The 16,885-nt window shown below is 41.5% G+C and overlaps 1 protein-coding gene across 7 annotated transcripts in view; it reads right to left on the bottom strand.

The window, feature by feature from the left end:
* The window catches only part of ARHGAP17 (Rho GTPase activating protein 17), a 69,368-nt gene extending 55,030 nt beyond the window's left edge, over positions 1-14,338 (bottom strand). For all 7 annotated transcript variants that reach the window (XM_067534335.1, XM_067534329.1, XM_067534331.1 and 4 more), the window contains exon 1: positions 14,172-14,338. In XM_067534335.1, coding sequence (XP_067390436.1) covers positions 14,172-14,224 — 53 coding nt within the window. In that variant the 5' untranslated portion in view covers positions 14,225-14,338. The remainder of the gene's footprint in view (positions 1-14,171) is intronic.
* Between the last annotated feature and the right edge of the window lie 2,547 nt (positions 14,339-16,885).

Here is a 16,885-nt window from a genome sequence, read left to right on the forward strand (position 1 = left end):
TGATCCATCTGGGTAACTGGCTTGTGGATCTCAATTAATGGGAAGAGTAAACTTTTGAATGAATTGCAACACTTTTCAGAGCCATATGGAAGCAGTAACTTTCAAATTCCTATCCAAGGGATTATACTTTCCAATGTAATAGGCCAATTTTACAAAATAAGAACAGGATCATTAGCCTTGTGAATTTTACATGCCCTTATATTGCTGAGGAGATCATCTTGCAACCAGATATATATACAAGCTACCATATTTTCCTTGAGCACATCACAAAAACCACGACTACTCTTCATATGATACATATTTAAAGTGTTAGTGGTCTGGTACTATCTAGAAACTTACCTAAAACTAAGTTTGATTTTTTTCAGTACATTTTAGAAGTATGTTAAGGTGGTTTACAAACCCCATATACGCTTTCCAGCATATACCTGTGCTATCTTGAGTGGCATATGCTAGCAACATGAACATAGGCAGGAAACAAGTTTTAGCAATGAACTACCTCTTCTCTGCTTACTGGACACTTGTTCAAGCAAGCATTAACTTTAAATCTTTCTTTTTATTAAAAAGTTTCTATTTTAGAAAAAGAGTCATAGGACCCCTCAGAAGTGACAGATACATTGGAACAGCATATTTACACCAAAGTCTGAACTAAGTGCCTGGTGGATGAAACAGCTTGCACCTATGGGCAAAGAACATTTTCTGTCAGTCTGTAAAGGTCAATGACTTCTACCAAAATCAAATTAGTGACAGTATATTACTTTATTTTCGTAGCTCTACTGGGCCTTTGATTCACTGTGTTGCACAGTCAATTCAAACCATTCTTGTAATTTTGCAATGTAATTAACTTCACAAGAAAACAATTCATGCCAAGGAAAAAAGCATCCATCTCACATAAGTGGGGAATTCGTGACCTCATCCAGCTGGATTATTTAAGAAAGGCTACATTTCCTGTTATCTCAAGAAACAGGGATTGTAAAAGAATAAGATGTGCTTTTTAGAGAAAGGAACATTTCATAAGTTTGAGAAGGTAACTTAAGCCTTAGAAACAAGTACCTGATGGCTATTTCACCCAAGTCACCAGTGAAAATAATTCACCCTATAAAATAGTACCACAAATAAATATTTGAATATCTCCCTGGTCTTATTTGTGTATGCACTAAGTGATGGTTTAAACATGGAATATTAGTATATGTCAAGTGTGACCTTACTTCCAGAAGTCTTGGTAACTATAGCAATGAAACAAACAACCAGCTATCAAGCATGCCGTTTAAGACAATGAACCAGATGCCGAGAGGAATGATTTACTGAAACCATTTGGTAAGCCATCACCACAAGTTTTGGACAGCTTCACAATAATACGTATAGAGTAGATGAACTGTGACTCACTGTATTAATTTGTATTAAACTAGTTTAACTCCTAGAGGCTCCAGAGATCAGGACTTCATTATGTTATGGGCCAAATAGTTATAGTTACATAGTACTTGGGATTCTACTGTAATAGATTGGGTATCGGGATTCTACTGTAATATGAAAGTCAAAGAGTCACTGATTTTAATCAATTACAAAACCTTGTTTCCAGAAGTTATATACAACTTTGAAGTGACTTACGAAGTCTTTATTACAAGACACTGTGCACAGGCAAGTTATGAAACGTACCATAAATAGGCTTAAACAGTCAAATAGCCTTACCACAAAAATTCCCAGGTTCTGAGTACGGTTCATATGTCCAATCCATCAATAATATACCGAAAAACCATTCAAGCATCTAACAAAAATAGCTGACTTCAGTCAATCCCAAGTGAACTACATTACTCTATTTTGTAGAAGAGCTCTCGCTCATGCTCTCTCTCATTACCTATTTTAGCAGATTAAAATCATTCCTATTTTAAGATTCTGTGAGTATGAGCTGGTATTAAAATTTTTAGCTCTGAAGTCACTCTCAGGTCAAGTCTGAATTAGGCATACTATGGTTCTTTATGTGCAAAAACATTGGCTTTCAGGCACATATCTCTGCAGAATTTAGAAGCAGCATTAGTACATTTTTAGATCACTGAATAGCATTTCAGCTGTGAAACTTGGTTTTAGGGAGACATGTACAGCTAAACTCTTAGGGCTTGTCTACACTTAGAACACTACAGGCTGCCATGGCACTCCAGTATAGACAGCACGTACACCGACAGGAGGGTTCCCCCATCAGTGTAGGTCATTCACCTTCCCAAGAGACACTAGCTAGGTTGATGGAAGGCTTCTGTCGACCTGGTATTGTCTACATGGGGACTTAGGTCAATTTAATGCTGCCACTTGGGGGTGTAGATTTTTCACACCCCTGACCAACAGTTAAACTGACAATCTTCTTGTGTAGTCCAGGCCTTTAAGTAAATTACAGTTACCTAGAACATTCAGAAACTAGAGAGGTAGCTAAAGAATGACACTGTTGGCCAAAATAGTTTGGTCGGTCAGGCACTCTGATGTGAAGTCCTTGTAACATTAGCTACATCTATACTAGAGAGCTTATAGTGGAGCCGCTGTAAGATCTCTAGCGTGGACGCTGTAAGCCAACAGGAGACAGCTCCCTCATTGACATAATGAATCCACCCCTAATGACTGGTGGTAGCTATGTCAGCGGGAGAAGCTCTCCTACCGACATACGTGCTGGTGTGACCATTGCTATGTCGTTCAAGGGAGAGGTTTATTCACACCCAGAGTGATGCAAGTTTTACTGACATAAGTGGTACTGTAGACATAGACTTAGTTTTACTGTAATATTTTACTTTGACTTAGACTGAACAAATAAGGAAAATGGAAAATGAACAGCATTTGGTGCTATGTATTTTGGAATCTTACCATGAATGACTAAGGTTCTGTAAAATGACAACCGAGTAAATACTTGTCCATGGACTTTCCTAAAAATTGTCTTGCCAAAAACATGCTGTATTTTTAAATATTAATTATACAGCTCAGCAACCCTAAAAACCCAAGAACATCTGAAAATGGTTGTTTTCTGGAATTAAGATAATGTGCTGTAAAACTTGTTACATCAACATCTGGCACTTTAAAAGGTCTGGTCTACACTAGGAAATTAGGTCAGTATAACTAAATGGCTCAGGGGTGTAAAAATTCCACACTCCTGAAAGATGCAGTTAAACTGACCTAAACTCGGATGTACACACTGCTAGGTTGATGGGAGAATTCTTCCGTCAGCCAGCCTAGCTATCGCCTCTAGGGGAGGTGGATTACCTGTGCCAACATGAGAGCCCCTCTGGTCAGCCTAAGTAGTGTCTTCACTGAAGCACGGCACTGCTGCAACGTTTTAAGTGTAGACAAGACTTAAGTTTTAACAGACACTAAGCCTCCTTAGCACTAGAAGCTTCATGTATGAAGCAGATCCTTTAGAACAGTACAGAAGAAAAGCATATTTGAATGGCAAAAGAAAAAGCTGCAGCAATGCAGAGATAGTCACTCAGATTTATGATCAAGAATATTAGCTTCTGTGAGAACAATATTAAATATTAATATTTAATTTATCAGTGTCTCAAGTCTAGTAAATCCAACACATTCACTCAGTTTAGTGCCTTCTCTCCTGATTTAAAAAGAGCTGTTCACCGACAAGTGTCATTAACAGAATCATAAAGCAAGCCAGAGATATTTCACCAGACTGTCTTAGGCTAGGTCTACACAACTTATGTTGCTCAGACGTGTGAATAAACCACCCACTTGAACAACATAAGTTCACACCAACTAAGTGCCGCCGTCCTGCCGACATAGCTACCACCACTCGTTAGTGGTGGATTAATTCGCTCTCTCCCATAGGAATAAAGAGTCTTCACCAGATGCACTGCAGTGACATTGGCGCAGCTGTGCCACTGTAGCGCTTCTAGTGTAGACAAGCCCTTAAACACTCTCTGCTGTTTCTGTTAGGAGGAATTATGTAGGCTCCCTAGGAGACCTACAGTTAAGGCTGCACTGAAAGCTGCATTTAAAAACTATAGTAAATTCCCTCTGTAACTTGTAGTCTTTAAATCATGATTTGAGGACTTCAGTAACTCAGCCAGAGATTATGGGTCTATTACAGGAGTGGGTGGGATGAGGTTCTGTGGCCTGCAATGTGCAGAAGGTCAGACTAGATGATCATGATGGTCCCTTCTGGCCTTAAAGTCTATTTCACACTTCATTGAATTTAGTCTCCAAATATAATCCTTTTCAGAGGAAATTCCCCATAGTATCTTATTCATTGTTACTTTAATGCAAGGAATTGTTAAGTTTTAGAACAAGATAAAATATATTAGGTAAGCAGAAGGTCTTATGGCAAGAAGCAGATCCAAATAGATCACAGAACGGATATACATTTTCCTACATTAATAATTTAGGGTTTGTGTCACTCAAATGCATTTTAATAGCACAACATGTACTATACTGCTTCAGTTCACTCAAATGGTCCTGAAAATAGGTATAGGGCAGTGTTGTTGTAGCTGGGTTGATCCCAGGATAGTAGAGAGACAAGGTGGGAGTGATGTTAACCGGCCATTTCACATTGAATGGTCCCTTGAAATGTGTTATCTATTCCCAGTCCAGACCTGAAGAAAGAAGATCACCGTTTAAGTTTGAAAGCTTGTCTCTCACCAACAGAAGTTGCTCCAGTAAAAAATATTACCTCACCCACCTTGCCTCTGGAAATAGATAGTTTTGCAACTATGAAGAAGCTTATCCCACTCGGCGGTGGTGTTGAGAGGTGTCTATACTATACCACACAATTAAGTCGACTTACAGCCACTGAAGAAATTACTGCAGTTTTTCATATCCATACTATCCTCCTTCTGTTGATGGTGCTTGCACCCACTTAAGAGGAGCAGTGTCTGTGTGTGTGTGGGGGGGGGTGCCTGAGTGCCCCGGCTCTCAGCAGAGCTAACCAGCTGAGAGCCAAGGTAGCAGCTGGGGAGCCCCCCAACTGCCCACCCCAAGGTGACAGCCTGAGCTGTAAGCCCGGTGTGGGGTTCATAGCATGGAACCTACCAGCCTTTCTGGTAAATTTCACAGCTGGCTCAGAGCAGCAGCAGGGCACTTGGCACACAGCTGGGGCTGTTATCCTGGAGTGGGGGGCAGGAGCTCCAACTGTGAGCCTGGGGGCTCAATTTCATAGTAGGGAGCCTACCAGCCTTTGTCAATTTCATAGCCTTGCTGATCCCTCCCATCTTCCACTCCTTGTAGACTTTCTGCTTTCTCAATCACCTGTCTGAGATGCTTACTCATCCAGCTTGGTCTACAACTATTGCCTATGAATTTTCCTCCCTTCCTTGAGATGTAGGCTTCAGATAGTTCCTGCAACTTTGACTTGAAGTAATTCCAAGCCTCCTCCATCTTTAGATCCATGAGTTCTTCAGGCCAGTCCACTTTCTCAACTAATTCCCTTAATTTTTTTAAAGTTAGCACTTTTGAAGTCAAAGACCTTAGTCACAGATCTATTTTTGTTTATCCTTCCATTTAGTTTACCTGTCCTTGAGAAAAACATATTCCAAATATAGTGAAATGCCTATTGTATGTAGACTAACTGCAAGACAATTTTTTCCATATACAAAATGAGCATGCATTCTAATCTGCACAGTTTCATTATAAACAGAGTAGGGAGAAGTGGTCGTTCAAAGAGGACAGCTTAGGTTTATATTTAACAGAATGAAGGATCAACCTTTCACAATGTAGACCCATGCACTCTAGAATCACCACCACCAGCACTGATGTGTGGTCTTTCACTGAAGACATATGCACACACATGGTTTTCAAAATATCATATAAAATACCAGTGGAAGATTAATGCAGTTCTTATCTGCCTCCCTCAAAAAAGTATACAGAATTCTGAATAAATAAAAGCAGTATTAAGGTGAATAGTTAAGTGTGAATGCGAGTTTTTATCATGCACATCACGGGGGAAAAAATATACTCCTAGATGTATTCAGGCTACTTGTGAGTGGTAAGCTGAGTATCCAGCTTCTGTATGATATTTCAGTACTGAAACGTAAAGTTTAACAGAACCGTACACCATCATGGATAAAAAACGGATTTAGTCTGCATTTACTTGCAAGTACTTTGTAACAAGCAATATTTAAGAGTAACACTAAATGCAGATTTAGATCAGTAAAAATGACAATATATCCTTGATTCCACCTTGTACCTTGACTGTCAAATGGCTTGGAGAACTACTAAACATAGCTTAGCATAATCATTTTTATTCAGGGTGAGAGTTATTAAAAGATGCATTAGAATACTTCTGTTGAGTCAGACTGATGTCATGTGCACAGGATACTGAAAAGAACTCCACTTGTATATGAGAGATCGCACTAAGAGGAGAACTAACTGGGATGAGCCTGCAGTAATTGTTGTTCCATCTCCAACAAGGCATGCCTTTAGGTGGTTTGTGGTGAAATCTGGAAGGCAAGATATTCAGATTTGCAGTCTGCATTCTAAGAGATCAAGACCATTATTTAATAATAGATAACATCTGTGCCAATGCCAAGAAGGCACATTTACTTGTCAACCTAAAGTTTAAGATTTAGATCTGACAAGCTCATCTTCCAGGACAATTCGTCTAATCGTGACACTTCCCAGTTTGAATCACTTCTTGGTAAATGCTTCCTAAAATCACCAAGAGAATTACTGGGGAGAATAGTGATACCGACATGTCTCTAGAATCAGGAAAGAAACCACACTGCTGAGTAATATTCATTAGACATGAAGTCTAAATAATTGTATTCATTGCAAACCTGTTTCTCAAACTAAACATCCTTGAAAAGCACCTGAAAAATGAATTCATAAGAGTGAGTGTAGGTCAAGTGCGCATTTGTATTCATATTACTGGAAAAACTTTCATATTGACATTATTTTCAGAATATTATTTGCTAGAGATAATTGTGATTATAAAGCCAAATACTTAAAATGACCCCAAAACTAATTTTTGCCCCCATTATGCAACACGATACTTCAGACCCTAGTCAGACAGTCTATTGCTTTTGAACACAAGAAGAATGAGTATTTCAACACTGAAGCAAAATAACACTTACAGTTACTTCTAACTTCAGATTCTACCTGGCAGAATCAACATCTAATCATGAGAAGCTGAGGGTAAAGAAACAAAGAATAGTCTTTTAGTCCCTATTTCATTGTCTCTTGAAACTCAAGAGGGAACGTTGTGAATACTGGGAGTTTGCAGAATTTTCTGCATTTTACTTAAAATTAAGTTATAGTTGTCTATTCGGCTAAATACAAGTGACACTCAGAGCACACATTTGCCATTGTAAGATGTACAGAACATAGAAACCACTTGTCACAAAGGCTGAGGCCAGTCTGGTGCCCAATACAAAGTAAATGCTAGGAGGACGGAAAGATGGGCAATAATTTAATATGTAAACAGAAAACCTCAATTTCACACAGGATACCACCAATTAAAAGCAATACACTATCTTATAAGATTTTGCATTAACAAAATAAAGCAATTTGTATATTTATACCCAAAACCCCCACAAAAAACTGAATTGGCAAAAATGAGACTACAGAGGTAAGGACTTTAGAATTAATAATTTACTGAAGAAGTTGAAAAATTCTACCTATATAATGATATACTGTCAGCTGTAACTAGCAGATACAGCAAGCAGCTAATCACATCAAAAACTCAGATCCAATTCCCATCTAAGCTATGGCCAAAATGCTCACCTAAGCAAAATGTCTTGGAAACAGCTTCAAACTCCTAGAGTTGAGGCATCAGATTAAAGAGAAAATGTTAATTTTAGTTTCCTTTGTGTCAGTTGATTATTGTATCTTGATAGTCTTCAACTTTACTACTTCTTGCACATCTTGTGCAGTAGAACCTAAGAGTTACGAACACCAGAATTATGAACTGACCAGTCAACCACACACCTCATTTGGAACTGGAAGGATGCAATCAGGCAGCAATAGAGACAAAAGACAATTACAGTACAGCACTGTGTTAAATGTAAACTACTAAAAAAATAAAGGGAAAGCAGCATTCTTCCTTTGCATAGTAAAGTTTCAAAGTTGTATTAAGTCAGTGTTCAGTTATAAAATTTTGAAAAAACAAGCATAATGTTTTGTTTAGAGTTACGAACACTTCAGAGTTATGAATAATCTACATTCCCGAGCTGAGAATCATAACTCTGAGGTTCTACTGTATTGCCATTTTAACCTGAACTATAGCAACACTAAGACCACCACCACACAATGATGCCCTGGTATACAAAGGCAATTAAATAAAAAAGATACAAATCAGTCTAGATGACATGGTATTAAATTGTGATTAAAATAATTCTCCAAAGAAACTGAATTAAGTACAGTAGCAGACTGAATTGGTGGGTATCCATAGAAAACAAGGAGTTAAAGCTTTACCCAGGTGTATTCCCCATCTACAATTCCTGACTTACATCCTGAGAGCAAAACACACAAATTCCACAGTGTTGTAGCATGCCAAATCCCAATACAGTTCAGATCATGGACACTCGACCACATTCTCAGTTTATTACTAGAAAGATTAGAACATGGAGGCAAACTGTAGCCAGCTGGCTCAGACTGATGCTGAATGTTTATATTAACATGGAATCCAAGTCAGAGACTGAAGAGCTAACGCTATTAGACAATCAACATTCAAGTAAAACTAGCAAATTTTTAAAATAAGGGAAATTTTTAATGATATTCAGTTAGCCTGTGAAACTTATTGCCACCACAGAAAGGCAAAGAACTCAGCAGGATTCAAAAACAGGATGGTCATTGATAGGCGAACAAGAACATCCAGAGTAATGCTAATAAAGATTTAAAATTTTGGAGGGGATGTAACACTGTTGCTTCAAAGCATAAAACATCCTCTGCTGAAGGGGGCTAAGAAGGCACCTCTTGTAATGGACAGGTTATTTTATAATTGTCTAGTAAGGAGTTATTGCAACTTCCTCTGAAGTAGCTGGTACAGTCCATTATCAAATAGTGAAATGAGAGGGGGACCACTGATATCATCCTATGGTAATTTCTCTGCCCCTTTCCTGATAAGGATGTTAGTAAAAAATGAGTTAACACCTCTTCACTTAGAGCAGACAGAGAAGGGGCAAAGGAGGCTAAGTTATTTTAAAATGCAGTGATATTTGTTTTCCAAACTAACCATGGCTCTTCAAGTTCTGTCCACCTCATACAGAGTTACTTGTTTCCAGGGCTGCATTACATTTAATAAAGCACCAGTTAAAAACACTGAAAAATAAAGCACTACACAAGAGTTAAGTAGTTGTTAGAGTATCAGAATGAAGGGGGGAAACTAACACCATCCTCCAATGAAGTTCAAAGGATAATTACTGCAGAACATCTAAAACCAGGCAAGTTAATCATTTTGGAATCTTGTTCCACTTAACTCCCTCCTCCTCACTTATTTTCTCTCAACTCCTTCAAGATCCCAGTTTCAATGTATTTACAGATATACTTCCTAGGCATGTCACTTTCTGCTCTAATGCAGTCTTTCCCTGTTGCTGCTTTTAATACCTTATTCATTGCTGCAGTAAGTTGCTTCTTATCCCGTGATCTTGTTTTACACATCCTAGGTGTTTGACTCAAGAAGCAGATTTCACATTGTATTCTGATAATTTTTTACTTCGATCTAGTCAGTTTTTCAAGTGAACAGTCTGGTGCAACCCCAGAAGCTATTTCCTAGCGCACACGATGCCTGCAGCTGAAGTAGGATTGTCAGAGCTCCAGCAGGAAAACAAAGTTGTAGATAAGAGAACAGATGCATTTCCAAAAGAAAGAGATATAGTAGTTTTAGATAAGGAGTACATACCACCATGCTGACTGCAGGAAAGGCCAGTACCTTTCCATACCCCTGGAAGAGTCAATTGTATGGACTACTAGGTATCTCTGAAGAGAAACCATAACATCCACGATGGCAAAGACTCCTAAACTGTGGTCCATGGACCAATGATGGTTTAGAGACTGTTACTGGTCATGTGGTTCCATATCTCTTCTTTGTTTCCATTTCAGAGAAAGAACAGGTGGAAGATGGAAATGAAAGGAATCATGTGATTATCTTTTTTCATAAAAGGCCATCTTTAGCACTAGCTAGCTAAAAGTGACATTTTTCTTATTGCAACAGTTGATCCAAGGTAAGAGGAAGTGGTACATACAACAACCAGATGTTATTTTTAAGAGTGTGGGAACACCTGCTCAAGAGTGAGTTATCGCTGTCTATCCTTTGATTGTCTTTTCACACAATTACCTTTTCTGTTTCAGTGTCATATAGCTATTATCTTTAAATGATGGCTTGAGAAAAACTGGACATTTTAAATAGTCTTCAAAGCAGTGTTTCCTAAAGTGTGGTAGGGAGGTGCACAAAGTCAAGCCTCAATTTTTTTCATCTCAGATATTATGGTTGTGAAAATACATTCGAGTCACATTTTTCCAGGCAAACTGACGCAGTGATGTCTGCCAGAGTTCCCAAGGAGCCTGAAACAATAGCTCTGATGTGTGAATTGCTCCGTTCATTTCAATGGGCATCCACTCATATCCAAACAGTTGAAATATCAGCAGTTAATTAATTCACAGCTTATCAAAGCATATTAAAAAGAAAATTGTATATTATGAAGATTTCCACAATCTACTGAACGACCACTTGTTTTGGAGCCAGAAGTGGATGGGCTTGAGAGATACCACCATACACTTCCCTCCCATCTTTCCCTAATCAAGAAACAGCCCAGCCAGATATCTAAGATGCACCAAAGGAAAGCCAAGCCACTACAGCTCATGGACATTGCTTCTTGTCAGAAAAAAATAGTGTTTCCACTTAGCAATAACTATACAAAATATGGTTAAGTAAATACTTTTGTAAACTTGTTTCAGTTTCAAACAAACTAACAAGTGTGCAAACATTTAACATCCAGTGGTCAATGTCATTCCTTAAAGTAAATTTCATTTAATTAACAACTTTGATATACAACTGTGACTATCACCACATGGTGGAGTTAAGGGGATGTGTGTGATTGGTTTCATTTCCCTAGAAGGGGGCTGAGCTTTAACACACGTGGTCAACACTGCTTTAAAGGTCCTGAATGCACATTACTAGGTACAGAAATCAATTCCCCTACTATTGGAAGGTGGCAACTACATAATAGTAGACTGATCTCACAGGCTGTGCTAAATGAGGCATGAGGATGACGTCTACTACTGAAGTATGTCAGACATCATAGTAAACAAAGTCAGAGTTCTCGTTTCCACCTAATGACTAATGAGAACACCACAGATTCTGTAGAATGACACAGTTGCTTTCTTGGCAATTTTTCAGTCATTCCATTCAATATGGTTTTAAAAAGGAATAACCCATGAGTTTTCAGTACCCAAAATTTCTTTTTCCTGATCAGTGCTTTGCAACTCCCTAAACTGGCAAATCAGCAAAACATGCATGTTTATAGTCGGCAAGCATACCAATGCTAACTGAGAACTACATTTAGTCAACACCAAGATTGTGGCACATATCTAAACTAAAGCTGAAACTGTAGTTAATTCAGTTTGCCCTCATAACCTTTGGTTAAAGGTATAACCCCTATGGCAGTCCAAAGTGTGAATTATTTTTTTCTTTCTTAATGCACTTCCATTTAATTCTTTGTGTCATTTGAACAATACGTTGTTTATTCCTCTTTGGAAAAAGAGCATGCTGGCAGCCCTGCACTCATGAGAAACTTATAATAGGAAAAGTCAGTATGAGTAAATAAAAAGCTGATAAGGAAATGTTTCCATTTAAAGAAATTATGATAGAAAGAATTATGGTAAACAAAACGAAAAGTATCTTGATAATTCCCTTTATCTTTGGACCTCGTGACAGGTTAATTTTCATAACATTTTTCCCCATGAGAAGTTATTCTGTACATTTGTTTACTTTTTAATGAAGCCTGCGACTCCACTATTTCAGGCACAAACTATTAACACAGCAGCCGACTACACGGCAGAGGAATGTGACTGATAATCATGTTTATATGGTTACCACTCCCGGAGAACACCAGTAATGAAACAATTTTGATAGCTGCAGCTTTCATCAGACTCTAGCAATAAAGACATTTTTTCAACTGCACTAGTCAAAGATCACCTTCAAGGCTGAAACTTATACTCCCTGACACATTGCTACATACATTTAACAAGATTTCATGCACCCTTCCCATACATTCTTTCTAAAGTGAAGTTGTGTGTGGATTTGTTGGCTCTAAGCAGTTCCATATGATATAGTTCCCAGAAGCCCCATTTAAGATCAGGCCCATTGTTCTAGAAACCGTACAAACACAAGATATAATGCCTACCTCAAAAAGCTAATACCCTAAAATGAGAAATGAGACGAAGATGTTCGGCAAGAAGAGAAAGAAGCTCTTTAAGCTATCATTAATTGACATTTCTTATTTATTTCATGCAGAAGTGGATCCTGACGAGAAAGCACACTACTCTTTAAAGGCTACTTAAAGCTGAGACCATAAAAGCTGGGCCTTGTTCCAGACCAACTTTTAACTAGAAAAAGAAAAAACTGAACAAACAATATTTAAATAAAAAAAATTACTCTAAAAGCTACATATCTATCTTAAAAGACCACTAACAATTACATTTCAGTATGTACAGATGACAAAGTTATGCTTAGTTATATGAATATTGCCTTACAATATGGAGTAGAAACTAGGCCAATGACCTTCCAAAAGGTCTGAGCCAAAAAACAAAACTAAACTAATTTAGAGGCATTTATGCATAGTAAAACTTGCACTTTGGTTGCTGCAGAGGCCTATCAGAACTAACTTCTCCACCAATTAAGACTGACCCTTATTTCTGCAGTCTGAACTTTCCTGAAACATATCAAATAGTCAGAATTTGGAGAGAGTAAGTCTAAGCAAAATTTAGCAAAATGTTATAGGAAACGAAAGTGAGAAAGTTAAATAAAATATGAAAAGGAAGTGTACAATGCAAATAATTTTGTAAGAACTATGTGTAGCCTAACTTTTAAGTTAAAAAAACAGCCCTACCACATTTACTGCCAATAGAGGCTGTAAAAGAAAAAGTTTCTTTGCATTGTTTTGCATCAGCATAACATTGCTCTAACAGATTATAGTTTTTGATTTCTCTATTTAGCTTTCTGTCAAATTACACTATTGAAAAACAATATACTGCTAGGTCAAAATACACTTTAGAAGCAACATTTTACACCAGCTAGCTTTAAACTCATAGCTCTATAGAGATGTCAACATTTAATCACAACATCTAGGAAACATATGAGCCAGAGCACATTTTTCTACCTTTTGTTTTATATTTATGTCAGTCAATCCCATAAATCACTGAAGTGATGATAACATATGTGAAAGAAGCATAAAGACCTTGACAACATGATAAAGAACAGCATAAAGAATAGAATTTCCACACCCCAATTTCACGAAGTAGCATTCCCAAAGTCACTTTCAACATCCATAAAGAAGGATAATAGTATATTCGTTTGGAATAGCAATAGATCATGTTCTCAACTAGCGTTCAGAACAAATTAAGTGTATCAGTGTAGTGTGACAGCCACAAAACAACGGACTAGAACTGCTGGAAACAGCGCTAAAGTGTATTCAAGATGCAGAGGACACCAGCCTTGTTCACCTGTGGACCAGTCAGTCCCTTCCATACGTTTTACCAGACCAAACCCCGCGGGGTACTACCTACTAAGGGCAGTGTGCCCCCAAGCCGTACGGAGACAGTCACGTCCCTCGCACAAACCACCGAGACAAACCCTTTCAGGCAGCCAGCCGTGCAGAGCCCCCCCAAGGCCGGCGGGCAGTCGTGCTCTGAAAGAAGGGGGGAGTCTCTCAGCCGGGGAGCAGTAGATGTGGTAACCCAGCTGCTTGGGGGGGGGGCACCGCTCGGTGACCCAGCCAGCTCTACGAGAGCGCTCAGGGGGCTGGCCAGTCACTCCCGCAGCCGGGCTAGCAGTGCCCCGGGCAGCGCTGGTGGAGCTCAAGGGAGAAGGGGAGAGCCCCGGGCTGCTCGAGGTGGCCCGGCTCCCGAAGGGGAGAGAGCACTTGCCCACAGCGTCTGGGGGCTACCGCGCGCCCCTCGGGACAGGCGCCCACCCGGGCGGCGGGGGTGGGGCGGCCCCGTGTCTGGGCCCCGGCCTGGGTGAGGGGCTCCCGGGCTCTCACCTGCCCACGGTCTGGTTCGCCAGCAGCCTCATGCGGTTGAACTGCTTCTTCATGGCGGCGGCTCCTGGCTCGGCGGCTCCCGGGGAAACGCTGCGGCCGGGCCCGACCGGCGGCCTCCTCCTCCTGCCTGCTCCCAGCGGCAGCTCCCGCTCCGCTCCGCTCCTCCCCTTCACAACAACCCGCCGGCAACCCCCCACCGGAAACCACCGCCACTTCCGGCAGGCCCCTCCTGCCCCGTGCGCGGCGGGGCGGGGCGGGGCGGGACACGTGCGTGTTTACGTCATGTGAGCCGTTCGCCTGCGTGGTGTCAGCACCATCCGGGTGCTGGGGAGGGCGAAAAGACCCGGATGGGGGGGAGGGAGGCGGGGAGTTGAAAAGACCCGGATGTGGGGCGGCGGCGAGTAGTGGTGCCCAGTGGGGTCGCTCCGCGGAGTGGAACCGGAACGAATGTTGGCTCCGCAGGTGGTGGAAGCCATTTTGTGCCCCCGTCGGCCCAGCTCTCCGGAGCCCGGCCTGGTCAGGACAGCGCGGGGCCCGCGGCGCTGGGCTTAAGGGCAAGGTCTCTGTGCCAGCCGGGGGGGAGGGGCAGCTTTGTGTCCCCTTCCCCTGCGGGAAACCGTGGCCCGTTTCCCTCCCCTTCGGGCCCTGCACTGCCTGAGCCGGTGTCCTGGTCTCTGGGCTTCATTGGATTGGCTAGTGTGGCTACCGGCCGGGGGCAGCTTTTAGCAGCGAAGCGCCGCAATGCCGCAGAGCCGGCTTTGGGGCCGGAAGGGAAGAATGATGCGCTCCGTGCCTGGGGGGAATTCAGGGAGACAGGGCGTAATTCCGACTGCAGCTGGCGTGTGGCCAGGCCAGGACAGGACAGGACAGGAGGGGCCGAAGGCTCAGGGCAGACCTGCGATCTTTAATAGCCACCAGTGCTTACCAGCTGATTTTACACCCTAAAGTTGCACCACTCTCTGCAGCGCTTGCTGCTAACAAAACAAGTGCATTAGCTTTAGCACTGACCTAGGGGGAAGCCTGCTAGCAGAGCCGTCTCTAGGGAACGGCGAATCGGAGCGACTGCCCTGGGCCCTGTGCTGGTTCTACCTGGTCCCAGCTCTCCCAGCTGGGAGGCAGGTGGCAGTTGCCCCTGTCCCTGGGAGCCTGGTAGCAGCCTCCCATGCCCTGCAAGCTGGGCTCACAGTGGGGTGGCAGCTGCTTTGTGCCCCAGCTCAGAGCCGGGAGCCAAGGGCCAGCCTTCCGTGCCCTGGCTCAGAGCTAGGTGGCAGCCTTCTGCACCCCAGCTTGAAGTCGGGTGGCAGCTGCCTACACCCTGCCTATGTCCTGGCTTCCTAGCCCAGCAGCAGTCTCCTCCACCCTGGGCCCTGCACCGCCCTAGGGACAGATCTGCCTGCTAGCTACTGGAACATCAACCCACTTCTTGCTGCATGCTGGGTGCATTTTGTGTGTTCTCTTTCATTAATAATCTATATTTAAAAAAATAGAAAAGTAAACAGCCTTATGCAGCAAAAGTAGAAATCTATTATAACATGTATTTATATTTATACAGCAGTATTCCTTTGAGGTTCTCAAAAATACAGATATTCAACAGATATTGACAGAATCCTGTGAAGCAGGCAAGTATTATCCCAATTTTACAGATCAGGATGTACAGCAAATCAAAGATAGAGCTGGAAACATGAAATGAAGACTGCTCGCTTTCCAGTCCATTAGCCACAAAACCATTGTTCCCCTAGGTGAAAAAATATTATTTCTATATGTGTTACAGTAGTTCTTAGAGACACCAGCTGAGACCAGGTCACCATTGTGCTAGGTATTGGTATAAGTGACAGTCCTTTAAGGAAAAACAGCGAGAGTTCTGTAGCACTTTAAAGACTAACAATTTTAATTTCAGTTTTAATTGTTAGTCTTTAAAGTGCTACAGAACTCTCATTGTTTTTGCTGTATACAGACTAACACGGCTACCCCTCTGAAGTCCTTTAAGAGTTTACAATCTAACAAGACAAGAAACACAAAGGATGTAAGGGGAAACAGAGACACAGAGAGGGAAGTGACTTGCTCAAGGTTACCCAGCAGGTCAGGAGCAGTACTGGAATAGAGTGTGTATTCTGATTCCCAGTCCAGTGCCTTATTCACTGGGCCACTTTGTATCGCAAATATCAAGTGAACTGTGAACAGGTAATTTTTTTAATTCAGGGACTGTATTCTCCACCTGCAGGATACAGGTAAATCCCATTGATGTGAAGTGCAGATAGAGTCCCAGCACAAAGTCACTTGTAATGGATGGAAATTATTTGTATGCTGTGTAAAGAGAACCATGTCCTAGGGGGGTAAAAAGGATTCTGCAACATGAAGCTTTAGTGGGATCAGGTCTGTAATAGTGTCGGGTCGGGGTGATCTCAGAATTTGGAGAAGCATGAGCACTGAGAGAAACCAGTTTTTTCCTCTCTTGTGGTCTGGCCTCTGGAGGGAGAGGCTGCTCAGTCCTGCTAGTCATTAAATATGATGTCATGTATGTATGGTAGTAGCACCTGCAGCACTTCTAGGTCAGGGTCTGTCGTGCTAGATGCTGTACAAGCCTGTTGACAATTACAGGTTTTGCCCCCAAAAGTTTACAGTCTGAAAGACAGACCCAGGAGATGCTGACTCTGTGCAGCACCAGGCTGGTGACCTCGAAGTGCAGGTCACTAAGAGGCCATCTGCGCTGGTGG

Source organism: Emydura macquarii, unplaced genomic scaffold (genome assembly GCF_026122565.2).
Source record: "Emydura macquarii macquarii isolate MOO-44397 ecotype Brisbane River unplaced genomic scaffold, CSIRO-AGI_Emac_v2 contig_3390, whole genome shotgun sequence".
Taxonomy (NCBI): domain Eukaryota; kingdom Metazoa; phylum Chordata; order Testudines; family Chelidae; genus Emydura; species Emydura macquarii.